At 42.3% G+C, this 26,759-nt stretch overlaps 3 protein-coding genes across 9 annotated transcripts in view; all 3 read right to left on the bottom strand.

Moving 5' to 3' along the window:
• Positions 1-13,652, bottom strand: part of sh3glb2b (SH3-domain GRB2-like endophilin B2b) — a 28,692-nt gene extending 15,040 nt beyond the window's left edge. Inside the window, exons 1-6 of one of the 5 annotated variants that reach the window (XM_077011767.1) lie at positions 13,432-13,652; positions 8,741-8,882; positions 6,340-6,468; positions 3,694-3,827; positions 3,369-3,461; positions 1,013-1,075 (exon numbers count right to left, since the gene is read on the bottom strand). In XM_077011767.1, the coding sequence (XP_076867882.1) occupies positions 1,013-1,075; positions 3,369-3,461; positions 3,694-3,827; positions 6,340-6,468; positions 8,741-8,882; positions 13,432-13,494 (624 nt within the window). In that variant the 5' untranslated portion in view covers positions 13,495-13,652. The remainder of the gene's footprint in view (positions 1-1,012; positions 1,076-3,368; positions 3,462-3,693; positions 3,828-6,339; positions 6,469-8,740; positions 8,883-13,431) is intronic. The other 4 variants (XM_077011765.1, XM_077011766.1, XM_077011768.1 and 1 more) reach the window with 4 other exon arrangements.
• A 553-nt stretch (positions 13,653-14,205) lies between these two features.
• pip5kl1 (phosphatidylinositol-4-phosphate 5-kinase-like 1) lies at positions 14,206-23,402 on the bottom strand. Of its 3 annotated transcripts, none has more exons than XM_077011761.1 (11): positions 23,137-23,402; positions 21,662-21,856; positions 18,611-18,661; positions 18,215-18,369; positions 17,781-17,905; positions 17,657-17,691; positions 17,454-17,509; positions 16,550-16,662; positions 16,106-16,268; positions 15,772-15,837; positions 14,206-15,399 (listed from the first exon to the last, which is right to left on the bottom strand). In XM_077011761.1, exons 1-11 carry the CDS (start codon positions 23,149-23,151, stop codon positions 14,976-14,978), a joined length of 1,398 nt encoding a protein of 465 aa, XP_076867876.1. In that variant the 5' UTR covers positions 23,152-23,402; the 3' UTR covers positions 14,206-14,975. The 3 variants fall into 3 exon arrangements, with proteins under 3 accessions (XP_076867876.1, XP_076867877.1, XP_076867879.1); XM_077011762.1 differs by lacking the exon at positions 15,772-15,837 and adding an exon at positions 15,623-15,661 and having other exon boundaries at positions 23,137-23,400; XM_077011764.1 differs by lacking the exon at positions 15,772-15,837 and having other exon boundaries at positions 23,137-23,395.
• Positions 23,403-23,531: 129 nt separating this feature from the next.
• dpm2 (dolichyl-phosphate mannosyltransferase subunit 2, regulatory) lies at positions 23,532-25,887 on the bottom strand. Its single transcript, XM_077011760.1, has 4 exons — positions 25,822-25,887; positions 25,331-25,420; positions 24,452-24,554; positions 23,532-24,165 (listed from the first exon to the last, which is right to left on the bottom strand). Exons 1-4 carry the CDS (start codon positions 25,822-25,824, stop codon positions 24,110-24,112), a joined length of 252 nt encoding a protein of 83 aa, XP_076867875.1. The 5' UTR covers positions 25,825-25,887; the 3' UTR covers positions 23,532-24,109.
• Positions 25,888-26,759: the final 872 nt, after the last annotated feature.

Here is a 26,759-nt window from a genome sequence, read left to right as displayed (position 1 = left end):
CCTCTGTACATGTACACACACACAACACACACACACACACACTCTATCTCAATTAGAATTATAAAATTAAATGAGTGTTAAAGCTATTATTTTCTCCCATTCCTGATAAATTTCCCACAAAACACCGGGCATAATGACAAGTAACATCAATTTGATCTTCAAGATGGACAACATTCCATATCTTCACAAAGTATTTTTGTCTTATATGAGTGTTTCCTTTATATAATATACAATTAACATAAAACAGGAAGATGATAAATCCTGCACCTAACATCCAGAGTCATGCAACAGGCTTGGCTAGGATGTATTAACCAACCAACAACCATGATCTAATAATACCTACACAATACTACTAAGAAGACAAGATAGATTTCACACACCCTATGCACACACTAGTTGCTTGAACAGAACACAGCAGCAGCTACAATCTGATACTGATATACAATTATATAATAATTTGGGAATCGTTAGCTTGTTTTTTTTTTTTTTTTTCTCTTTTTTCTCCCCAGAGAGAGAGACGGCAGTTTAGATTTGGATGCCCGCATTACCATGATACCATCTCACAAGATTTTCTGTGTTTTTCTTAGTTTTTTGTAAATAATCTAGACAGTTTTGTTCAGGAATGAGGAGAGAAATGAAGGTGCACTCACAAGCACTCCTTCTTCTCTAAATGGTATAAATAAACAAAATAATAATAAATAAGCGATATCAGAGCAGTAATGTGATTATGCCCCAGTACCTATAAACACAGGCTGCCAGTAACAGGCTGCCGGAATGTTGGGCCTTCCAGTCAAATGCTCTTCCATCACAGTAAATTGCGTGGGAGTACAAGAATTTGTTTAGAGCATGGGCAATGTCTGCGGGTGTCTGGGACTTTGGAGTGAGAGTGGGTGGAAATGCAACCATCTGAAGGAGGGCGAGACAGCAAGAGAGAGGCAGAGAGAGACACACAGATAGAGAGAGAGTGTGTATGAGAGAGAGAGAGAGACTATATTCTCTGCAGCTTTCTTACCGCAGATGCACTGGCAGACAGAACATAATTGCGGGGTCTAGTCTCCTGAAAATCAGGTGCAGCCTGAAGAGGGAGGAAGGGGAGAATGACACAGAATCATGCATCTACATACACGGCCTCAAAACACCAAACCAAAACAGAAAGGGTCCCAGACTGAGGCAAGTGACAAACTGAAAAATTGAGGTCCACAGCCAAACAGCAGTTCATAATCAAAAAGCTGGCAGTAGCAGAAAGTAAAAGGGACATGAAACTGTCAATAACAGCAAAAAAAAAAAAAAAAAAAAAAAAGACAATAAACGTCCTGCTCCTCGTTTGGCAAGGCAGGCGAAAATCTGCCAGTGAGTTGCATGACGCATGTACGCGCATGCACACGCATGTGACATCGAAATCTGGTAATTGAGTGTGTGCACCCCCCCCCCCCCCCCCCGCCAAGTTGTACTTTCCCGTGTGTGACGTATGTGAAATCATGTCACATGGAGATTTACCGCTCAATGAAATGTGCAGAATGACTTCATCCTAGAATCCCATCACCATCTGCATGATTGCCTACAGTACGCAAGAGAAAAGGAGCTCCACCTGGGTGATTGTATTTGGGGAGCACCTACAGCCACGGGAGAACATGTGTTGGCATGCACCGCAGCCTCTCCAAGAGATCTGATTTGCCACTCGGGAGCAAAAGCTCTTTACCCAGAATTGATCTATTATGATCGCACACCAATTGCCCATTATGACCTCAGTACTCCACTATTATGATTGCACTTCCTGAATGCAACACTGCAGACCATATCATGCAATGGAAGGGAACCAGAACATTTTAGCATATGTTCACCGGTGAGTCCAACTTCAAGAAGGTCTAGGTAAGAAGCAAAGACGAGCTAGCTGACTGGTTTCTTTGGTTGGTTGGTTGGTAGGTAGGTAGGTAGGTGTGATTATGTTCACACTGACTGTGCACACCACATTTACATGCTGCAGCACAAAACGGTCCTCCTGTCGTAGCACAAGGTGCACACCTTGAGATGGACACTTTGACCACACCATGGCCTTCAAAGTCTGAAAGGCCCAGATACAGAGTCCAGACACAGCAGTCCCAAAAAGGAACAAAAAGGACATTTAACAGTTTTGAACATGGTGAAGTTTTGAAAAATGTCAGTCTAGGAACTGCTAGAACATCTCAAATATCAAACATCCCACTTTTCCATGTATCTAAGAATCATGGTATACAGTCAAGTGGCACAACTGAGAGCAGAACTCAGGAAAATGCAAGTGGTCAGTATAGAGGATACCATCCAGTACAGGCAAAAGGTAGATGTGTGTGCCATCTCGGTGACCCCTGCTTGACCAAAATCAGCCTGGTGGTTGTTTTTGCCCAGTGTATACAACACAATGCTGGTTGGGAAAGAGGGGAAAGTCAATGCAAAGGTTAAAACAGGGGAAATGAGAGAGAAACAAGAAGTGGAATGATTAGTCTCTCACAAAAAGAAACACACACACACACACACACACTGGTACTCACATCTCCCTCACACTGTGCAAATGACAACAAAGAGACATGTTAATCTATATATGGCAGGGAAAGTAAAAGACTACATCACATATGTGCACACATACACACGGGTGTCCATACAAAAACTGAGACACACACACACACACACACACACACACACACACACACACACACAAAGAAAAAGATGAGTCAGTGATTTCTCAATGCTCGCCTTTACTAGTTAATCCCTAGATTAGAGATTTAATATTCCACAGTTGTCCCATTGCGTGGCCACTGTGGGCCATATAATAACAGGAACTTGTCCAAAGCTTGAGTAAGAACACATTCCTATTGTTACCACCCCCGTAAACAGAGCTCATACCTGAAGCTCCAGTTCCCTGAGGTAATTTATGAGTCACCAAACATTTATGTAGTAGGCAGTAAAAATCATGGAAATACAAATCATGCAAAAAAGGGCCTCTGTAATACCAAAAAGGTTAAGCTCCTCCCTTAAAAAAAAAAAAAAAAGATGGGGAAAAATCTCTTAGCAAGCCCTAAATGACCAACTTCCTTCACTATTAAAGAGTTCCAGGAATGAGCGTAGAACAGACGCCCAAACGCCTGGACACTTCCTGCAGCCCTGCTGTCTCACACACACAAGTGGTGTGGTGCCTAACCGCACTCCACCCAGCGAGTGACAGGACCACACCAGCGGAGGGACAGCTCGCTGCTGCCATGTCAGCCAGTCACGAGGGCATGTGGTGATGAGAAACCGGATTGCATAATTGGAAGTGAGTGCGTGGGTGAGTGTGAGGAGGCGGGGCCAGAATCAGGAGGCGTGACGCAAGTGAAGCGAGTGCGTGAGAGACTCACAGCAGCCTTGGCCTCTGCTTGCTTGGCTTTCTTCAGACGTGCCTTGCAGGAGTCCAGGTCCAGGCGGAAGTTCTCCAGCAGACGTCGCTCTTTCTGAATAGACGGATAAGTGACTTGTTCAGGCACATTACCAGTAAAGAAAAAATATGGATAAAAAAAAAGAGAATTAAAAAGAAAATAATAAAAAAAAATAAACCACTGGCCACACCTGCTCTCAGAAATGTGCATCTTTCACAAGAATCACTCGATGAATCATGTGAAACAAATAACACTTAAAGCTCACCTCATACTCAGTGTGAAACATGGTTTAACTTGCAGAACTCACTGAGATGGTTCTCCAGTCGCCCTCCAGAAAGTTCCGGAGAGGGTTAAGGAAACCGAGAGCAGATGCTTGTATGAATTCTCTCTCCACCGCTCCTATCCTCTTCTGATACTCTCCTACTGTAATCAAAGTGCTGCCTGTAGATGGATGCACGCACACAGACACACACACACACACAAATTCAATTGGTAATAATTAAACACTAGGTATCAGTGTCATGTAAGAATTATGTCATACCAGTAACTTCATTTTTGGAATTGCATATTTAAATGCATTGAAATTGGAAAAAGGTTCCATTGTTGCCAAAAAAGCTCCAGGGCGCTCAAGAAAGACCAGCAAGCACCAGGACCGTCTCTTAAAAGTGTTTCAGCTGCGGGATCGAGCTACCAGCAGTGCAGAGCTTGCTCAGGAATGGCAGCAGGCAGGTGTGAGTTCATCTGCACGCACTGTGAGGCGGAGTCTCTTGGAACAAGGCCTCGTCTCAAGGAGGGCAGCAAAGAAGCCACTTCTCTCCAGAACAAACATCAGGGACAGACTGATATTCTGCAAAAGGTACAGGGAGTGGACTGGGGTAAAGTCATTTTCTCTGATGAAACCCCTTTCTGATTGTTTGGGACATCTGGAAAACAGCTTGTTCGGAGAAGACGAGGTGAGCGCTACCACCAGTCTTGTCTCATGCCAACTGTAAAGCATCCTGAAACCATTCATGTGTGGGGTTGCCTCTCAACCAAGGGAATTGGCTCTCTCACAGTCTTGCCTAAAAACACAGCCATGAATAAAGAATGGCACCAGAATGTCCTCCGAGAGCAACTTCTCCCAACCATCCAAGAGCAGTTTGGTGATCAACAATGCCTTTTCCAGCATGATGGAGCACCTTGCCATAAAGCAAATGTGATGGCTCAGGGAACAAAACATAGAGATTTTGGGTCCATGGCCTGGAAACTCCCCAGATCTTAATCCCATTGAGAACTTGTGGTCAATCATCAAGAGACGGGCGGACAAACAAAAACCTACACATTCTGACAAAATACAAGCATTGATTGTGCAAGAATGGACTGCTATCAGTCAGGATTTGGTCCAGAAGTTGATTGAGAGCATGCCACGGAGAATTGCAGAGGTCCTGAAGAAGAAGGGTCAACACTGCAAATATTGACTTGCTGCATTAACTCATTCTAACTGAAAAAGTTAATTTAAAAAAAACGTTTATTAAAAAATAAGTTTTTGTTACTCATAATATGATTGCAATTATATTTCTGTATGTGATAAAAACATCTGACAAACACACATAAAAACCAGAGGGCAGCAGATCATGTGAAAATATAATATTTGTGTCATTCTCAAAACTTTTGGCCATGCTAAATATGTCTATTGCTAAGCTTGTTCCTGAATAATGAGGTTGTGAAACAAAACAAGGATGTTGTTAGAGATGATCGATTCCCTTAATGAGTGTGTTGATGTATCAATGCAGATGAGAGAAATACCAACCAAATGTCCCTCTTTTCCCAAAACTTCCCTGACAGGAAATTCCTGATGTTTTTGAAAGAAATACCTTTTCTCTTGGCCTTTAACAGTCACGCCAAGATAATAAAATAATGTTGTCTCATCTTCTCCCCTTTGTTAACTGAATAATGTGGAAGTGATTAGATATTTCCTGCAGTTGTGCAGGAGCATGCTAAACCCCCGCCTAGCCCACTTCATACGGAGGCACAGAAATGTGGACCCCACCTACAACATTCAGGTATTTGTTTCTTTTGTGTCAGCATTGTCCCATTGTAGCCATTTAGAAATTATTATTAACAGAATTGTTTGTGTTGCTGACCCTGTCATTGTTGTTTTGTATACCACTTCATTAAAAATAATTAAAACAGTGGTACATAAAAATTATTTTGAAGTATTGTAAGTAGCAGACAACCATTTTAACACCTTTGTCTGTTTATTTATTTTCCTTATCAGAAAAAAATCAAAGGAATACCCAATGACCTTTCACCCAATTCTGTTTATTTAAGTTCTATGTTGCCGGCATATATATTGCATCAGGGGTGTGACTGAGACGTCTGAGGGTCTCAGACAGAATGTCGTAATGTGCTCACACGATGTCATAATGTGCAGACAGAACTACATTCTTTTGTGAACCAGACCAAATATGTTTCGACTATGAACTGAATCATGCCTGACCGAACCTGGCGACATGTCTTTTTTGGGTTTTTTTTAAAGAGTGTTCAATGGGTCAAACTGCAACTGCTTCCAAATACATTTGGCTGGGGAACACTACCAGAATTAACAAAAGAACACATTGGGTCCATAGTGAAGCACAAACTCTGAGACAGAACCAGGAGGAAGAACCAGGGATTCATTAAAAGGCCTTTAAGTCATTCAGTTAAGAGCCTCTAAAAGTTGCTGTTAAATTAATAAATGCTTCCTACATAGGTGGTGAATGTTTAAGAAGCTAAATCCACCCATTTAGCTCATTACTTCCTAGTGGAAAATCAAGTGCGCCCTCTAGTGATCGTCTCTGAACAACAGCGTATCATCAACAGGCATTTATTTACTGCATTATAGTTTGCATTGATAACCCATTTAAAACAGGTTTTGATACCAGTTTAATGCCCCTTCTCACTGACAACTTCTGGGTCGTGCTGGGCTGCTTACCATAAGGTGTGCTGGGGCCAAACTCCTTGGCGGCATCCTGCATGTATTGTCCCAGCAGCTCCGCATTGGTGATCCTGATCGGCATCTTCTTGTCCAGTTTCTCATACAAGAACTCCTCAATGCGGGCACCTGAGTGGAGGCTCGTATTAGGAGGGAATAGCTAGGATTTAAGTAGCCAAACGACCACATATTCATTCATTCGTTTTCTCTCACTCTCTCAGACACACACCCCACCATCCTGTCATACGACCGTGTCATACGGTCTACACCAAGAGGTTTGATTGAGAAAATAAAAGGATGGTATACAGATTTAGATATCTCATGATAATAATTTTTATATATGAAGTGGAACCTCTGGGGAAGTCCAGAATTGTTGGTGGAAACATTCTAAACTTATTAGACTAATTTGAAAGATTAAAATTTGAAAGATAATCATGAAAATAATTACTCTCTATCCACAGCAGCACACAAGAAAAAGGATATATATATATATATATATATATATATATATATACATACACACACACACAAACCCACACATATATCAATCAGTGTGTCTCACAAACAATAGACAGACAGAAAAACACAGAATGGAAAGCAAAGGCATAACAGCAGTCTGTTCTAGAACCTACTCAGGGTTCTCCTGACAGAACCTACTCAGGGTTCTCCTGACAGAACCTACTCAGGGTTCTCCTGACAGAACCTACTCAGGGTTCTCCTGACAGAACATCTCTCATCTCAAGAGAAGCATTCCGGGGCATGTACTGCAGACCACGGGCAACAGTCACTGGCTGAGATCGGTACTGTGCAGAAAGTGGCACCTAGAGGCCATGAAAGGAATAACCACAAGCAGACCATCTCCACGTGACAGCAGTACAACCACATGAAAGTGACTGCAGACCGCACAGAATCACTGTATGAAAGTGCTGAACCTGCCATCTATAACAAGCCTGTGGGTAAAAATAGGACTGTGGGACCATGGGTGTTTTAGCAAAAATGTTTTCAGGGGATTATCACAGCTAAACTTTTTCTGCTTTACTGTAAAGTTTACTGAGGGTTTAAAACATTGATACTGGCCAAAGGTTTGCTCATCTCTCCCAAATCGTAGTTCTGATCAATACCTGTTTGAACAATGACCAGAAGGTACATGCAGCTAAGAGGGTGAGAAGCATCTGACACAGACTGTGGTCGTCTTGACAAGCCGAATTATACGTTTCTTTCATTCCTTTTATTTCCTTTTTTCTTTTTGATTATTAACTAAACACATTTCTAAAATTTCCTCTACAAAAACAGCAAGAAAAATCAGGGTCATCACTCAGAAAAGGAAGAGTTTGATGGGGGGGCCTGAAGTTGCGGCCTGATGCAGAGGGCGCTGTAAACGCAGTCAGACTTACCAGTGTGGTCAACTGGAGCATGGGGGGAGGGGTCAGAAAGGTCACAGGTTAGAGATCCTCTCGCTTACTGCCAGAGAGCAATCAGCCAATCACCTGACGCCATTGTGGTGTGCACCTGGTGCAGCAGACTTCCAGCCAGTTGATGCCTCTGTGGGTATGGAGGCCTGGTGACTTTGTTTGGACTCATAGCTCTGGTTACAGGAGCAGTCGAGTCCACCGTTAGGAGGCACCGTTATTCACCAACTTATTCCTATAACAGCATGGAAAAACTGCGCACTTTGCACTGACCTAGAGATGCAATCCTTAAGTTTGGAAAAACTTCAAAACTTTTTTTTTTTACCTAGAAAGCTGTTTTTAAATCTCCATCATTAGCAATTGTGAATTTACGTTTGGAAGTAATTCACCGTATGATGGGAAAAAGCGCGCGCGCACACACACACACACACACATTAATTTTTAAAAATGAAAGAAGTCAAGAGGGAGAGACCTGAAAGAAGATGCTGTCATGCTTCACCACAACACACAATCGTTCTAAAATGGCTGCCAGGGATTGCATGTCTCTGCCTGACTGCAGTCCTAATAACAGCGCTCAACAGGGAGCTGCGCATCCTCTCGGTGGCTTATGACTCAGCTCGACATGTATCTCATTACACTGTGGTGGTGGGTTGATTATTACTCCATCAGTGGAGACAAAAATGGAGAGATCTTCTCTACTCCATAATCCATATGGACTAGTGTTAACACATAATAACACTGACATAAAAAGACTGGACTCAATATTAAACATAAAAACATTCAACTAAACCCAACATGACATGACAGTTCAGGTGTGTGTTCAGAAAAAGGCAAGTTATATATTTTTGGAGATGACTACTTCACTGGTTCTAATGGTCTTGAACCACTAGAAGTGAGTCTACTGTGTACACAGGAAATGGCGGCCTCTATTCTCTGGGTGAGATTAGCCCTGTTCAGCAGGAGCTGGCCTTACTGGCCTTATTGGAGCTTACTGGGGTTGGGCTGCAGGAGAATCTCCGTTTGCCTGAAGATCTTTTCTGTCCAGTTCTTGGTGCAGTCTGCCTTGGCAATGAGGTTCTCCAGGTGGGCATCTAGCTCGGTCTTCTCCGCCTGGCCGAGCTTCTCCTCCGTGTACTGCTCAGAGGAAGAAACGGAGGATCAGTCGCACACAAGATTACAATGATGCAACATTCTGGCAGTGTCTCAGGAGCCAGACATGCACTTGCTGGGGAGGCCACCCCCCTGCAAGCAAATTCACCAGTAACCAGTACAGCATTCTGCTGCCTTCTAGAACAAAGCAAACCGCAAACCTTAGACGTCTTGCTTCTGCTGACCAACATCAAGGTAACAATTGTTATTTTTCAGGAGTATACCTCTCATCGGTGTGTAACATTCAACACTTCATACTTGGTGGGGTGGAGGGGAGTATCACCACACACACACACACCCCTCCTGCATATGACACATTCTCAGAAATCATTGGTTTGGAGATTTGTGTCCTTCCTGACATGCATACAAGAGTAATTAAAGTGTTCACCACTTGACCACATAATGCTTGACCACAAAAGGTATCGGAGAAGTACTGATTAAATAAACTGATTTGTCTGTAATTATGGAAATATTGACCATCTGGGTGAATTCCCTTAGCATTCCAAAGACACAGAGCAGATGAGTGTACTCAAGGTCTTGATGGCAGAGCTGACTGACCCGCTGAAGTCTATGGTAAGAGGAAATGGGAAAACAAAATCCCTTTTTTCTTTGAACTTCTTAACAGACCAGTGAATTAGCAAAACAACAACCTCAACTCAGCATCAGCCCACTGGTCCATAGAAGCATTTTTGTTTTACTTTTAATGCTGTGAGCTTTAATCAGTATCTGATCAGTTCCCACCATTATTTAAGTCTTATTTAAGAACTAAAATTTATTTAATGTTTTCAAGTAATTATACAATTATTATTAGTAATTATTCAAGTAATACATAAATACACTGCAAATAAATATTAAATATAAAAGTTTTTTATTCATAATTTATTTCATTTTCCATATTATTATTATTCCATATGTGTCACACAGGCCATCACACCTACTCCAACTATTCAAAAGATACACTACAACTCCCAGGATCCAACACACCACACACTTTCAGAATACCTCATTACAGGACTACTGGTTACACCTATCTATTTAAATGTTTATTCCAGTCTTGGAGTGGTGTTGCTGCTAGAGTAAATATAAAGTGTTTCAGTTTACTGTACTGACCCTTTCTGCGTTGGATTTGTTTGCCTAGGTTGATTGCTCTGCTGGTTGTTGATTCAGACTGTCCTTTCACTCTGTTCCTCATGTCCCTCTGGCTTGATAACCTGTTTGTGCTGATTCGGACCATTACCCTGTCTAACACTACAATTCTGGATTGCTCTTTGTATATTAAACCTGCCTCAACCTTTATTCACAAATGATAGTTCTAGTTTGGTATTGTTACAGAAGGATAACAATGTTCATATTTCTATGAATCATAACAAACTCCTATTTGCATCTTGCAAAAAAGAAATTGGAAGGAGACTGCTTGCCTATCAGCAAATGGCTTAGACCTGATCATAGTCAAACTTTATTTGAGCATCTTCAAGTTTCCACCCACACGTGCTCCAATCTTCCATCTGCTCAATGATGCTGAGTGAAATTAATAACTTTTAAACTTCCTTCAATGGATCTCTGGTCACATGTTCTCTGTTAGTTACCTGTGTGCTGGTACCTCCAGAATTTAACACAGAAAAGTGCTATGAGGGATGTAGTCTAGACTAAGCTAATCCGATTCATACACTCTCTTGTACTTGTAATGTCTGTTCATTTCATCTTTATATTAAATACTGAACTCTATTCAGTCAGTCTGACAGGAGAGAGGGAATGAAAGGTTGGCCAGTGGTGTTTTATTGAGCCTCAATGGATTCACAAGCTCTATTACCAAATCTACGATTAGTTATCTCTCCCAACATAACCGAGTCTAACATCTGACACTCAGAAAGAGGGCTGCAGTAAATCTCACTGTTACATCTCTCACTATGAATGAGAAGACACTGAGCGAAGGGGAAAAATGCACCACTCTCCAGCCAACAGGGCCACTCATTTGGAGGCAACTCTAAACATTTAGTTATTGGTCTTTTCAGTTAAAAGAAATTCCAATATCAAACCAGCTGATGAAAACACAAAACTAAAATGCATGTCTGTGAGCTGGGAATTTACAGGAGGCTGATGAACAGATTTAAAATCAAGGGAAAGGATTGAGGAGCTGGGCTTCCAGGACAGCGTGTGATCAGCTCGCAAGCATCCAAACTGCTCCCTGTGGAAGGGGTGATCAAGGTTCAAATGCTCCACATAGACTGTCAACATACTGATCTGAAACCAGCTTTCACCTGCCAATGAGCTCTTAACTAGAGACCCGCATGACATGGACTGGATCAGTAGCTGTCAGTGCCTGCAACTATGTGACTGTGGCCCTGCCTGCCTAATAGTATGTCTTAGTAGTATAGATTTCCTCTGGTACCTGAAAACATTAATAAATCATGGGCCAGCACAGACACACACACACACACATCAGCACAGGGCCCGCCTCCCTCCACACACGCCAGCACAGGGCCCGCCTCCCTCCACACACACCAGCACAGGGCCCACCTCCCTCCACACACACACACACCAGCACAGGGCCCACCTCCCTCCACACACACACACACACACACACCAGCAAAGGGCCCACCTCCCTCCACACACACACACACACACCAGCCAGGGCCCGCCTCCCTCCACACACACACACACCAGCACAGGGCCCGCCTCCCTCCACACACACACACCAGTACAGGGCCCGCCTCCCAACACACACACACCATTATTCCGCTCACCAGCACAGCACATGCATCTGATGTCCAGTTATCTTTGACATTTTTAGTTCTGAGACCGTTTTTAATCTGACCCATTAGGGAAAACGAGTGTAGAGGATTTATAATTTATCTGAAATGAATGAGTTTGTAGGCTAAGCTACCGTATAGATCAGAAGTATAGGTAGACGAGAGAATATCTACATTTCTGGTAGCATTGCTGTTTGATTATTCAGTTGCTTATACACTTCTAGTCATTGACCCAGACAACTGAGATGTTAGTTATTGCATTAAATATCACTACTGTCATTTGCGGTTTACAGCGATGGGTAAATCTGCACCTTCTCAGCGTCCAGCGGTTAACCCCGCCGGTGGTCTTAACGTCAACTGGGAAGCTAAGACAGTGCTATAAGGTCTACTAGTCTTAGCATCAACTGCTGCCACCATTTGGCCAGTAGGTAGCCTATGTAGCCTGTTTTCCAGTAATGCTGTTTCTCCTTTTTTTAAATGTTTCATCAACCCAATTAGTGTGGATCTAGGGTTATTTCTAGGGTTATTTTCTTTTAAATTACCGATAGTCCAAATGTGTCTTTGCTTTTGAATTTCCTTCAGATTCTATGACTAATTATCCTAATTAATGCTGTAATGGTAGTAATGTAGTAACATAGTAAAGGTGTTGACATAATAATGAATCTAGCACAGTGACCAATCTGTACAAATTGAATAGTTTAAATTAGTACTGATCAAGGGGCCCTAGGTGGTGTTGGGGGGGTACATGCAAGAAACTGAAACAGGCATGGGACCCCACTAACGTGGGAGTGTTCCTGTAGACCCCTCTCCCCAGGCCTGGGATCACATGTTTATTCTGAGAGTCACAACATGACATTTCTCTTTGGCTGTGAACTCGCCATGTCCATCTGGCACACACACGTTTAGGTTAACATTCTAAGAACATTTAATGGCTCTGAGCGAGACGACTTCTGGGTGTAAATATGTGAGTGTGTCCATTTGTGTACACATTTACACCCACCAGAGACCTACCACACAAGCAAATCGGCGGGTAAAGACATCTCTCAAAGTTATACATACAAGCACCGTCAACCACGCATACTAAGAACTCCTTTCTGCATTTTGCACTTTATCGCATATTTTATTTTCTTGAGGATGTTTTCGTTGCACCGCTCACAAATGAAGGACTGAAGAGGAAGCTTCAATGTTCACAACGACTTTCAACAGATCTAGCAAAGTAATTTATTTGTAAAATAAACCATGCGTTGGAAAACGTTACTGACAGCAGAACAGGGTGAGTTGTTTTTGGGAGGCTACAGCCGTCCGGGTACATGAGTGTCGGGTACGCTCAACTCCCCGTCATCGTCATGGTGGAGGTTCTTCTACGATATAATGTTTTGATATTAATGCTGCGGATGACGACGAGCGGGAGCGCGCACCGTTCATCTCCTGGCCGCGGTCACATGCCCGGATTCCACTCTAGGGGACAGCCATAAATAATGGATGCAGGTTTAGCTCGTCGTTATCAGCTTACAGCGGAAAACCTATATATCGAGAAACTCCCCGAGCCGTGCGTTTTACACTATTTGCAACGGGTAACGTACGGTTTTTGTTTCGTTTGTTTGCTTGTTTGTTTCAACTTTGCCAGGGAATAACCCGTGAACTGCGAGAAGGAGCGTTCACATTCGTCTATTCATGCTACAGCATAATTCACAATTACATGATATTATTAGTCATCCAGCTAATCTGAAGTAGACACAGCTCGACCCACAACGGTTGTAAATATAAAAAGCAATGTTTTATACCTGAACGGCACGCGTGAAAAAGAGGCCAGCGTCCGACGCTAGTTTCTTGACATTGAAATCCATCGCGTCAGCCTCTGCGTTTGTAGCGTTTCAGATACATCAGCTAGTCTGTACGCCTGCAGTGGGAGCGGATCAAACGCACGAATGAATGTAGTAGGAGAGAGCGCGTTTCTCCTCTAATCCGCCTCCCATCCGTTAGATCGGACATCGTCCACACGGCCTAGTTAAAGAGACCGCACGAGTATCGCTGGTAATAAGGAGCGTTTTGAGTGGGCTTCTACAATAAACATTATATGCCTAGACCTAATTTAAGAATTATAGATCTCATTTGTGGACGGTAGTTCTCGCCACAGGATGAAAATAAACCGGTTGAATAGTTCTGTTTATAACCGTAATGACTTTTTGTATTATCATATAAAACGGATATATGGGGGATTCTGATAAAACGCCAATACTAGAGATGATGACAGATTTCAAGTAGGCTACAGTATGTAGTTTGTTAAAATTTGTTCATAATCTTAAAGAAAAATATCAAGTTTTGCGTTTGAAGCGGATAATCATATCAATTGGTTAGTCATACCAAAACTGGAAGCCAGTAAAAGTGACCTCTAATGTTATAATATCTAAGCAGAAACAAATTATCATATTTTTAAATTAGTACACATTAGTGTATCATGATACACGTTAATGATACACATTAGTGTATCAGGCCAGGCGCTGAACTTTGAAGGACAAGTCAAACCATGTTTGCAGAATGACAATCATGAAACAGTATGAGGCCAACCTACTATTTTTATTTTGCTGCGTATCTATGCTTTATCGGCAAAGTAAAAAATGCTCACTTATGGCTCTGCACAACAGACGCTGAGGCTGAAGGAGTGATCTGTGTAGTTAAGTAGCTATGATAAAAGACCTAGATACAGTGTCAGCTGTAATTCTTTTTTTTTTTTTACAGCACTTCTTGTCCCTGTACAGGCCACAGTAAGTGAGGAAAGGATTCGTAGATGTTCAACCACAACCTCTGTTGTACTTTTAAACATTAAATTATGAGTTTGTTCACTATAATCTTTTAGAACCTTCTGTGCAGGAGCCAAAGTGATACTAGTCCAAGATGTAGAACAAGCAGCATGTCATAATTCTCTCATTGACTATGCTCCTGTTATGAAGCACCACCACTAGGTGGTGCACTAGAAGACCATTTCTCTGCCCCAGTCATGGAGCAGGTTGATATTTTGAGAACAGGAGCAAAGCTGTGGACCATCTAGTGACACCCGAGGACTGGGTTAAGAACCCCAGATACAAGGCAGGAGCATGCTCTTGTGTTAGCATTCTGACTACGTGCTAAAAGTTACCGAAAGAGAAGTGCACTCATTCAGCAGGACTGAACTGCTGAATCTCATCTATCTCTTCTTAAATGCTGAAACATTGCCATGCCAGTACAGTGTCTGGACTTTTTCTTGTCGCTGACGTGCAGGTGCCTGTACGTAAGCGTTACATGCCTCGGCTACAAGTCTGCTGCCTGCACAGTCATGGCTGATCCGCGTTTATTTGGTGTGGTCTTCCACCCACTGGCACAGCCGCCGACAGTAGAGGGGAGGGCTGACGGTGGAGAAGGTCTGCCCTCGATGCCACAGTTTCTTCCACAGGTGTTCCAGCCTCTTCTTGAGGCCGTACACCGTGAAGATGTCGACGATGCCCACAAAGTAGCGCTGCTCAGGCCCGTCGATCACGTGGAGCGGGTTTTTGAAGTTGGGCAGCAGTCGCCGGTTCTGGGCCTGGAACTGCTGGAGCTCAGAAGATTCCGGCGGCTGGCCTACGTCTACAGGTCCCGCCCCGTCACCTCTGCCCCCGGATGCCTGCGCGACCTGCCGCCACAGCGTTTTGCCGTGCGCTTCTGTGGCCAGGTGGGTGGGGTCTTCCTCAGGCACCGCCCCTGGGATGGCAGGGATGGTGCTGGGATTCACAGACCTACAGAGGAGTAACGAGTGAGAGGCACACAGGAAACTACACATAGCAGGGCTTCACATGTAGCACGTCAGACAGCTTGGGGGTGAGTGGTGTGATGGCTGAAGCCCCCACCCATGTGAATAATGATGTTTCTGAGTAAGTGACGGAGCAGCAGCAAGCAGACGCCTCACACTTGCTGTTAATTTATGAATGAAAGCAAACATCACACGTCTTAGCTACATGCCTGCCTGCCACTGGCCTTGTGAGGAGCCACGGGAAGGATCTGGACGCAGGTGAAGATAGAAAGTTAGGGCAAAACGTCAACGGAGAGAGCTATTCAGCAGAAACAGGGAGCCACGTGCAAGCCGAGCAGTTGCTGAGTCAGAGTGACACCTTGTTTTTGTTCTCCGTACTGATCGAGGTTTTGCAGTGTAAAAATGAAACCTCCTGGTTTTAAGCCTTTGATGAACATGAAACATCAAAATTAAGATGATAGAAAAATCTTGTGAGTCATGTATTCAGTTTATCCTAGTGAAATATTGGTGAGTTGATATTGCACTTCTGCAACACACTAGGTAAATGTTCTACTACTCAGCTGGCCACAAGAGGTCGCCATTTAAACATGGCTGCAATTTGAACGGTTTTGTCATGTGTTGAGTGGTGTGTTGTAATGTGTTTGCCGGTACCTGCGGTCAGAAGGGTGTGTGGATGTGTGGCATGGCCTTACTTTTTGGTGCGCATGATGAGGGTGGCGAGGCAGAGACTGTGCTGGCGCTCGTCCTGATGCAGGGGCTGATGGGCCACCAGGAGGCTGTAGTCCAACACGTTGAGCGCCCGCAGGAACGCCGTGTCGATCTGCATCTGGGAGAGCAGCCATGGCCGCTGCTGACCTGCCTCACACACACACACACACACACACACACACCCATGCACACATGCGCACACACACGCATGCACACACACACCCACACACATGTATACACCCATAGATGCACACTCTCACACAGAGACAGACACACATAAACAAACATGGACACACATTCATGAGCAGTCAAACATGCGCAGGCACACATATCCGCAAACACACTGTGTCCTATAGGTGTCCAGTGGTGTGTGTGTGTGTGTGCATGCGCATGTGTGAATGGCATTGTGCGTGTGCACTGCAGCACACCTAGCATGATGGACTGTCCCTCAAAGTTGAGGTCCTTGAGAACGACGATGACCTGGCTGCCCTCAGGTGCCGGGCTGGACCAGCGGCTCACTTCACAGCCCTTAATGTCATACCTGCAGACAACAACCTCCACAGTGTTCACAACCTCACATACCGCTGCACGTCGGGACGCTCATGAGTGCCACATGAACCGGTGCAGGGCTAACTGTGTCGGTTCAGAACATGTAATCCTTGTCGTAACTGATGTCACCATAATCTATTGACTTAATGAATGCGGCAATGTTTATATCCTGAATTGACTGCACTGAAACGTTCACACTGTTAGTGATTTCTCCTCATCTACAGAGAGTGGTCTATTGAGCAAAGTGGTTCTGTTTTAGTTTTTAAAGCTCAGAATGCACCGTGTGGAGTGTGCCTCTCTGGTGCCCTGGGGGGTCATTTCTGTGGATGTTACAGGTTGTGCACAGCACCTGACCCCGGGGGGAGACCTTGTAGCCTACGAGTGAGAACAGACCACTCTAAACACACAGAACATAACCGATGCCTAATTTCTTAAAAGGGACGGGACTGATGAATGGGTCCCAACATCTGGAGGTTTTGCTTTAGGAGAGCCACAAATTATTTGATCAGCACAGTTTGGATTTAAAAGACATACGCACGTTTTAAATAGACATTTGTATTGTATTGATGGTATATGCACCATCGTGAGAAAACCTTAAACAGTTTCTTCAAAACTGGAACTTCATAAGAAAGGGGAAAAAGATTTTTTTATTTTTAATAAGTGTTTGCGTTTCTTGAGCCTGCTACAAAAGTCAAACAGTAACAGAGTTAGGGGAGTGTAATGACGAATAAGAGAAGGACTACATGGACAGGAGCACAGGCGCACAAGCTCGTTGGCTTTTACCTGGCAGTGATTCTTTCATCAGGATAGAAGACACTCTGCATCACTATAAAGTATTTCTATGGACAGAAACATGAGAACATATTTGTCATCTGTCAGTGATGGTCTAGCATTACCATTACTCAGCATTACACACACAGGGATGACGATGCACCCAACTTAATATTGCTCAGAAACACCCAAGTTAGAGCAGGCTGCTTCTCTACCTTTGTCTGGTTGGGAATCCTGATTCTGTGTACACCTGTGGTTAGGAATAGCAGCTTCTTAGAAGAGAGAGGTAGAAGATGTTTCTTAATTCACACTCGCCATTTGTGGCTGTGTTACCCTCACCTAAGAACTTCACCAGGAGAGAGTGGGGGTACTTCTCCAGATGTTCCATGTAGATCTTCAGGTTAGACAGGAGGAAGTTAACTTCCCTTTTGTTCTGTGTCTTCAAGAAGAACCGCTTATCATACCTATGAAGAGAGTTGTGCGACAAAAAACTAAATGCGAATGTGTTTTAGCGTGAGCGGAAGTGGACTCTCCCACACATTACCGCAAGCACTAACAGAACACTAACACTCTCCAACACATTACCGCAAGCACTAACACAACACTAACACACTCTCCCACACATGATCATAATCACTAACATAAATCTAACACACTTCCATGCATAAGCACTAACACAATACTAACATACACACTGTGTGTGTGTGTGTGTGTGTGTGTGTGTGTGTGTGTGTGTGTGTGTGTACGTCCGCGGCCTCTTCATGCTGACTCACGTTAGGAAGAAGTTTGCCTTGCTCTTTGAATTGCTGATAAACTGCAGGTAACAGCCGTCAGCCGAGAGCGAACGCTGGTACTCTCTCTCACCCATACCGAGGGAGCGGCGGAGGCTGGCAAACACCGGCCCCGCAAACGTCTCCATCCTGAAGTCCTGCACACGCACCCGCCACAATCAAGCAGCCGTGCGGGATAAAGGTTTTAGCTGGTGCAGACTACACATCTATTACCTATTTACATACAACACAGCACTGCTATCATAGGTGGAGTAATTAGACGTAACAAAGCTCATAATGATCAGTGTAACAGGAGTGGTGGCGTATGCACACGCCACTCGCTGTATGACGGTCAATAGTTGTTCCTCAGTTCCCATACTCTGCATAGGTTGTACAAACCTTATGGATTTGGGTGACTTCAAGATTGTAATCATCATCGGAGAGTTCATTCTGTAATAAGACGTTACACGAGCGTCATGAAGGTGAAGCAGTTCTTTTGTGTATCATAATTGTTTCAGGCTGTAAGTTTACTAGCAGCTACTCACAAGAGTTCTTGACCAAAACCCTAGAGCACTGAAACCCTAGACTAGAGCACTATAGCTGCCTTACACGTAGCTCATAGGGCTATTCATTATTGATATTAAAGCAGTAACAATAATGCCCTGGAAAAGTGTAATGAAGTGATATGGCTGGAATTACCCATGTGATGTGTGTGTGTGTGTGTGTGTGTGTGTGTGTGTGTGTGTGTTTGCTGGGGGAAAGAGCTTTGAGTCAAAGAGAACAGGTTGCACATTCCTGAGTCAAACTGCTGCATAAGCTAGCTGTGTTTCAATAGCATTAAAACTGGCATGTGTGTGCGACCTTCACGCATCTCCTGTCTCGCCATGCACAAGCACAACCGCACCAGAACAAAACGTTACTATGAAGGTCACCGTGGGGTCTTTGCTCTTTTGCTCTTTAGTCAGAAAGTCTGATGTTCACACTGACAGACCTTTTTTGGTTTGTTGTAGAAGATCCAACTAAATAATAATTTTAAAAAATCAAAACACGTCTGGCCATATCGTTTGCTTGGTGCCAGCGTGCGTGTCTCTCTGCGACTGGTACGCAGACATCACAGTTGTGTTTGTGTCATCAGCACGGTGCCGTTCTCTCCCGCGGGGCCCAAGCACCCCTCGAAAACAATAGACTACGGCACACCGCGACCTCACACGGGGGCGAGGTCACTATGGGACCAGATATAAACATGCGTCTCTGTGGGACCTAATTCCCACGCTAATTACCAGTGAGCAGCTTTGCTTTGATATGTTACGGGCAAATGCTGCATCGATTAAAGAGACTTGGACGTGGCATGACACTGGCCAGCCCAGACTGCCCATGAAGGATATTATTATCTAGGCAAGGACAAAGAGTCTATGCAACAAAAGAGTCAAATTTCCTTTCACTATCTAATCTTCTTACTTGAAGGGCTTTTCCACTGTGTTTCCAGAGATGTCAACCCATAGGGTATACTCTACAAAGATGGTATTTAACCCATAGGGTATACTCTACAAAGATGTTATTTAACCCATAGGGTATACTCTACAAAGATGTTATTTAACCCATAGGGTATACTCTACAAAGATGTTATTTAACCCATAGGGTATACTCTACAAAGATGTTATTTAACCCATAGGGTATACTCTACAAAGATGTTATTTCCCACATTTTTGGAGGTATGCAGCTAAGATACAGAACCAAAGTTAATGTTGAAACTGTATTAAACTAGATTTTTAGAAACAGTATCATACTAGATTTTTATATAATACTGATTTATTTCTCCCTTTTAGTTGTACTTATTGTGCACCATAAAACATGCAAATATGGCAGCAAAGCACAGGCAGAAATGGCCCAACTGTGTGGCCTATGAGATCTGGCATTGTTTAACATTCTCTTCTTCTGGATGAAATCATTGGCATGATTAAGAAGGTTCGTAAGAGTACCTGCAAAACTAGACACATCACTTTTGTTTCTAATGATTCTGAATACTAGGAGTATTCTAGAGGAAAATCAGTGAATTCACACTATTTGGAAGCTGTGAATGTACATTTATGGTCTCTATGAGCGAGGCGATATTAAAACAATAATGTTGAGTTTTTTATCATCCATACAGTAAATGATTGTCAGTGACAACTTAAACTGTAGTTATTACATAACGCATTTGGGAAAGGACAATTTACTTCAAACCAAGATTTTCTTTTTTTTAAGCTTTATCTATTAAAGGACAGCTTTTCTACTCTGATAGGCCACTGCATCAGTAATTTCTTTCCACTGTGTTTCATGGCATTTGAAGAGCACTAAAATGACAAAGGCTTCAGCTGTCAGAGAGTAGCTTGTATTAAAATGTCTTACATCTGCCTTTTCAAATCAGTGCCAACCACATTTCTGAAGTGATACTTCCACCTGTCTTTTCTACGAGCTCTGTGAACTGCTGTCTGTTTTATAATATATACACTATATTGCCAAATGTATTCACCCAACCAAATTATCAGTATCGGGTGTTCCAATCACTTCCATGGCCACAGGTGTGTATAAAATTAAACACCTAGGCATGCAGACTGCTTTTTACAACCATTTATGAAAGAATGGGTCGCTCTCTGGAGCTCAGTGAATTCCAGTGTGGAATTGTGATAGGATGCCACCTGTGCAACAAATCCAGTCGTGAAATTTCCTTGCTCCTAAATATTCCACAGTCATCTGTATTATAAGAAAATGGAAGTGTTTGGGAATGACAGCCATGAAGTGGTAGGCCAAGTAAACTGACTGTCAGTGGATGCTGAATGTGGATAGCGCATAGTGCAAAGAGATTGCCAACTTTCTGCAGAGTCAATCACTACAGACACCCAAACGTCATGTGGCCTTCAGATTAGTGCAAGAACAGTGTGCAGAGAGCTTCATGGAATGAGTTTCCATGGTCGAGCAGCTGCATCCAACGTTTTGCATTGCACTTGGTAATGTAATGGCTTAGTAGTGTAAAGCACGCCGCCACTGGACTCTAGAACAGTGGAGGCGTGTTTTCTGGAGTGACAAATCACGCTTCTCCATTTGGCAATCTGATGGACGAGTCTGGGTTTGGCAGTTGCCAGGAGAACGGTACTTGTCTGACTGCATTGTGCCGAGTGTAAAGTTTGGTGGAGGGAGGGATTATGGTGTGGGGGAACTCTGAATGCTTCAGCATACCAAAACATTTTGGACAATTCCATGCTCCCAACTTTGTGGAGATCAGTATGCAATATACTGTATATATCAGTATGGAGATCACTTAGCAATATACTGTATATAATCATGATAATGGCATTTTGAAAATCGTGTTCAAAACATTCATTCGAGTTAACTGAATTCATTGTGAAAATGACAACAGTCACCTCTTCTGCAGAGTTCCTCGAGTGATCCTGTCTGTGGTGGGATACTCACAGGTATTGGGTTGTCGATTGTGTTCTGCACAGCAGCGGACAGGCCCTCCTTCATCATGGTCGTGAGGGCGTAGAACTCGTGCTTCTGGTCAATCTCGAACACGCCTAGGAGTTTCCACTGTTGCCGCAGGCCCCTCCAGACCCTGGTCTTAATCGCACGGGTCTCCCGGCTCCCGTGCGGCCCTGACATCTCCATCTAGAGACACATAGTCCATGTGTAATAAATGACCTACAGCTTATGTGTTAACATATTTTACAGGCTCTCTGCACTACTGATGTGTTGTCTGGATAAAAAAAGAGAAGCATAGTGTTAACAATACACATCTGATAAACTACTTATCTATAAATTTTGAGTGTACATAGAATGTACATACTAAGCTTATTGGTGTCTCTGACCGCAATTCTTGGTTCATAGCAGTGAAAAGGTGCATAATTGTATTGGCCAGAATAGCCAGTGGACCCTTACGAACAGGTACAGTATCATAACAGGCCACACCAAGATACATTAATTCAGTTTTATTGTAGGTGGCCCACTGTTGATGTAGTCGCAGTTGTTTTTACTAGCAGTCCAGCTACAAATACCTTATTCTACAATTACATTCCACTGTGTGTGAGCATGAGTATATTGTAAAAGGAGATGATGGATTAGCTGGTATCTGTCTCCTTGACAACAGAATGAGTGAAAAAGAGTGTTTTCTAAGTAATAGCTAGACCATTGTGTTATAGCCTCCACCACAGATTAACTGTTGATAAACTGAATAGTCTAACTGCTACTTTAACACTTTTGTAGACGAAAGACAGCAGACGCTGTAACTCACATCTAGCCTTGGATCAATGCTGGTGACTGGCTCACACGTAAGTGTACGTTACTGCAGCACTAGGCTACCTCTAAATTAGAAATACTGCTGGGCTTCTATTAGCTCAATGAAAAGTGTCATTCGTAATGTCGACGTAATATATAATATGTAGCTTTTTATGCGTTTGGGGAATGCAGCTAAAAGCAAAGGACTATCGACCACGAGTGCAGCAAAAGGTTCATAAAAGGTTAGTTGTCTGCAGTGATGGGAATCAGCTGGTCTGAAGGAGAAGATTTGGTTAAATAATACCGAGTAAGCGGTAGTTAATGGTAGTATAACTTTTCGAACATGCAACCTAGATTAACATACAACGGGGTCAACATAAAGAGTCCGTTGTATGACAACATTTAGTTCTGTCATTGTCCTTTATAAGTATTTTTGTCTACACCGAATCGACATTATGGTCAGCATTAAAGTCTGGGTGCGTTTAGATGGTTTCTAAACAGACAAATGTACACTTCCCATTTTATGCTGACAGATGCCCAAATTGAGCACAATGTATCCTACAAATCTTTAACAGCTTATAAAGAACTCGGCGACAAAAGCATGCGATCTGAGTACCAGCATGCAGATATATTAATCACTCTCATCTCCGTGGTAATGAACGAGGTGAACATACCTCCGATTGACTCATAACAGAATCAGTAATTACAGTCCTCGTTTGGCCGCTCTACGATGGGAGATTGGAGCGCATTCTATCATCAGACTTTACTTGGTCAACGGGAGCGCGCGCTCCATCCCCTCTCCTCCGTGTGGCTGCAGTGGCCACGACGAGCGAACCAGCAAAGCAGTTCGCCCTACGGTGTCGCCCCACGGTATCGCCCTACGGTGTCGCCCTCCCACACGTTCTACTGGGACTGTACTACAGTATACTGTCCAACTGTAAGATTCGCCCCAATTCCACACACACAAGCTGCAGTTACATGAAGCGAGACATTTTCTATTCGTCATCATCATGCTCTGTCTGCACTTTGATCATTTACATACAAAAATGACGGGAGGGCGCAGGGCAAATATTTTTCATTTCTTTATTACTTAGTGAAGTATATAAAAACAAATGAAACTATTCTTGGTCATTCCTACTAGTAATGTACTAGTATATATTTACATGTATTTACATTCCAAAACAGCAACAGCACAAACGTATACCAGCAACTGTGGGTTAAATGGTTGTTGAACGTCATAGTATGCCTGATGAGAAGATGTAGTCCACTGCTAAGACAGCAATTACGTTGACAAGATGTTTTAATTCCTTGGCAGTGGGTCAGTTCTTTTGCATAAACACTAACTAAATATTTTGACCCAAGACTAGGGTTGTGATCACTGTGTTTTCACATGGTATGTCATTAGTTGTTTGTTTGTTTTTCCCCTCATCTCAGTGTTGTCATGATGCCTCTACAAAGTCACTGGAGATGTCACCAGCCTGCTAAGTGTTCCTAAAGAGTAGGCAGGGGTGGAGGCTACAGGAGAGGTCAGCTAGCTCAAGAGGATCAAGCAACACATAGGGCACGGGTGTGGGAGCTGGCAGGCTCCGCTGGAAGATCACACTTTGAACTTTCTTGAGCAGGTGAATGATCTGTGGCTGGAGACCCTCAGTTGACTTTCTTTGATTTACGATTCTTCCAAGTTACTATTCCTATGAAGGTACCTGATTGAATGAATGAAAAATGGGAAAAACATGGTTATAGCACACCTGTATCTTAGGGTAGCATTAACAAGAAAGAAAATCAGTTAAGACATTGTGACCACAATGAAATATGTTTTAGCCTCCTTTCAAAATCAGTGTTGCCTCTTTAATTGTACTTATATTAAATAGCTTGATTAAATAAAGGAATTAAACACACAAAACATTCAAACTGTCGGGTTTGTTGAAGTAGTTTTTCGGTTTCACTTTGCCTTTCTTTAGAAATAAAATAGAAATACTTTTTACTTACCAACACAGAGTAATAGAACTAATGCTGCTATTCCAGGAAGTATGACTGAGTATTCTCGGGGAAGAAAATAACTGTGGATCACATGATCGCTGTCTACAAATGGCTGAAGAGAGCAGAAGGGACTGAATTATTATACATGAATCCATGAATCATTATCTATAATTTCTTATCAGAGGTGAGATTCCTTCTATAGGCTAAAGCACACACAAAGAAATATCATTGTAGGATGTTAAGAGTCAGAAAGACAACACACTATCTAACAGTTACATAGTAAATATTATCTTAAATGAGAGTGAGTGCTCAGTGTAATGCTTGCTTTAGCACTTAAAGATTATCTTTGTGTTGCAATTCACCCACCCCAGAGCACTTATGATATGATCAAAGATGTTACATCAAACATGATTGGAATGCACGTTAATAATGTTTTTAAATTATTTACATTTATTGGCTCACACCACACTATGATTTTCAGAGTATGAAACTGCTCAAGATACTACAGCATACAGTAGAGGGGAAGTGAATTAAAACATCTGCTAGTGTGCTCATCAAAGTCTTCTGCAGCATGAGCGCTGTAAGAACAATACTGTAATAACAATAACCATATATTGATGTATATCATGCCGCTTCAAACAATAATATCGTTTTGTGTCATTTGATGGTCAGTTCAACTGTGTGTCTGCAAGGGTATGACTTGTCTTCAGTTCTGAATGGCCCACAAGAGGCCATGAGATTTGTTTGCTGCTGATTTTAACATTGGGTAGCCTATATTTGAAGTACACTTATTTTTTTAGAAGACTCTAAAACACCTAGCTAATACAGATCTAAAAACGAGTGTCGTTCAGAAGCCATTCGACAAATACTAATATTTATTTTACTTACCAACACTATAACCCAAATAGTGTAATATGTAAACAGCAGCAGACTGAAGCCAACGATGCCAAATCCGACCGCTTGATCTGCCCCGGTTGCCTTTCAAAAACGGATTTTAGTCAATAACCTAAAGTTAGCCAGCAAGCTAGCTAGCTGCATTCAAGATACCATAAGCTAAATTTGATATATCTAGACTAGACCACCAAATAACCCAACAAATGTAAATATTACATGTTTTACTGGCCTTCTAAAACTGTATATGCTATATAACATAGTTGACAAGCAATTAAAACTTGTTAAACACGACAATCTAGTCAGCTATTTAGCTGGATAGCTAATGTTAGCTTTATGTTAACCATAACTGGAAGATTTATTTTAACACTTAAAATAATTAAGATAACTAAACTCTTTGATAAATGTACAGCAAGTCCTTATTGTTGGCCAAGTAACATGAAAAATACGAGTAAATAATACACATGACATGTTACAGTTTAACTTACCATGTCGAACGCGTCACTGTCATCAAATTATTTCCTGTAGTTTTCGCAATTTCCGCTTTGTAGCCGAAGTTGTGTCGGGAAATGAAGTTTATAAGAGGGAAAAAAACCCTGGACAGTAGTTTGAACCAAAAGGGGGAGACAACGCACAATTAAAGAAAGGTTCGAGAGCCGTCCGATGTTGTCTAAATGTTTACTTTATGGTGTTCCATAGGTTTGTTAAAAAAGATACAGCATGTCATATTCGGTTTTATTATGCCCAATATTTTCTTTATTTCCCCAAAATATTACATTAATACACCTCCAAAGAAACATTACATTACAGAATATGAAACATCCCCATTTGACTATAGAAATATAGTTTAGATCCTTGAGACATTACAACACCAAACAAGGTCAAGAAAACTTTGGAAATCATTATTTGTGTGATCACAAAATATAAGTTTTCATCAATAATTCTATATAATCAGAAAAATAAACATCACTTTTTGGTAAAGTTAAATATATGTACTGACTTTTCATAAAAATCTGTAGTTTTCAATATATTGATAATTTGATGATAACCAATATAGTGGTCAAAATGAATAAATCATTCATAAAAATGAGTCTTTCTGAATGACTCGAGTGCATAGCTTTAAACCCTTAAAAATGATAGAAACAGGACATATGAAGTTATAAGGAATTTTGTAATTTTGTTACTTTACTAAATTAGTATTTAAGTGCCATTGTGGTGAACATACCTTTGCCCAAGGATTAAATAGAGATCACAGTGTAGGGTAAGAGTGTACCCCAAACTCACAATGAATCACAAATGGTCTACACACATCACCTTAGCAGGAGTCTCTATCCACAAACCATTTTCATTCTTGAAACTGAGCCAAATAACATTACACTGTGAAGATTGTGGATATGTGAATTCTTTTAAAAAAACAGAACAGCAA

Source organism: Brachyhypopomus gauderio, chromosome 7 (assembly GCF_052324685.1).
Source record: "Brachyhypopomus gauderio isolate BG-103 chromosome 7, BGAUD_0.2, whole genome shotgun sequence".
Taxonomy (NCBI): Eukaryota; Metazoa; Chordata; class Actinopteri; order Gymnotiformes; family Hypopomidae; genus Brachyhypopomus; species Brachyhypopomus gauderio.
This window is presented reverse-complemented; position numbering and strand designations above follow the sequence as displayed.

Bases quoted from the DNA above. Each gene is read 5' to 3' on its own strand.
- pip5kl1 (XM_077011761.1), bottom strand. The intron at 16,269-16,549 runs GTGTGCTGCAGT...TGTGTGAGGCAG, and splicing joins GGGACAGTCCATCATGCTAG to GTCAGCAGCGGCCATGGCTG. The intron at 15,400-15,771 runs GTGTCACTCTGA...ACTCCTCTGTAG, and splicing joins GTACGGAGAACAAAAACAAG to GTCTGTGAATCCCAGCACCA.
- dpm2 (XM_077011760.1), bottom strand. The intron at 24,555-25,330 runs GTAAGTAAAATA...TGCTCTCTTCAG, and splicing joins CTATTTGGGTTATAGTGTTG to CCATTTGTAGACAGCGATCA. The intron at 24,166-24,451 runs GTAAGTAAAAAG...TCATTCAATCAG, and splicing joins AGTTCTATTACTCTGTGTTG to GTACCTTCATAGGAATAGTA.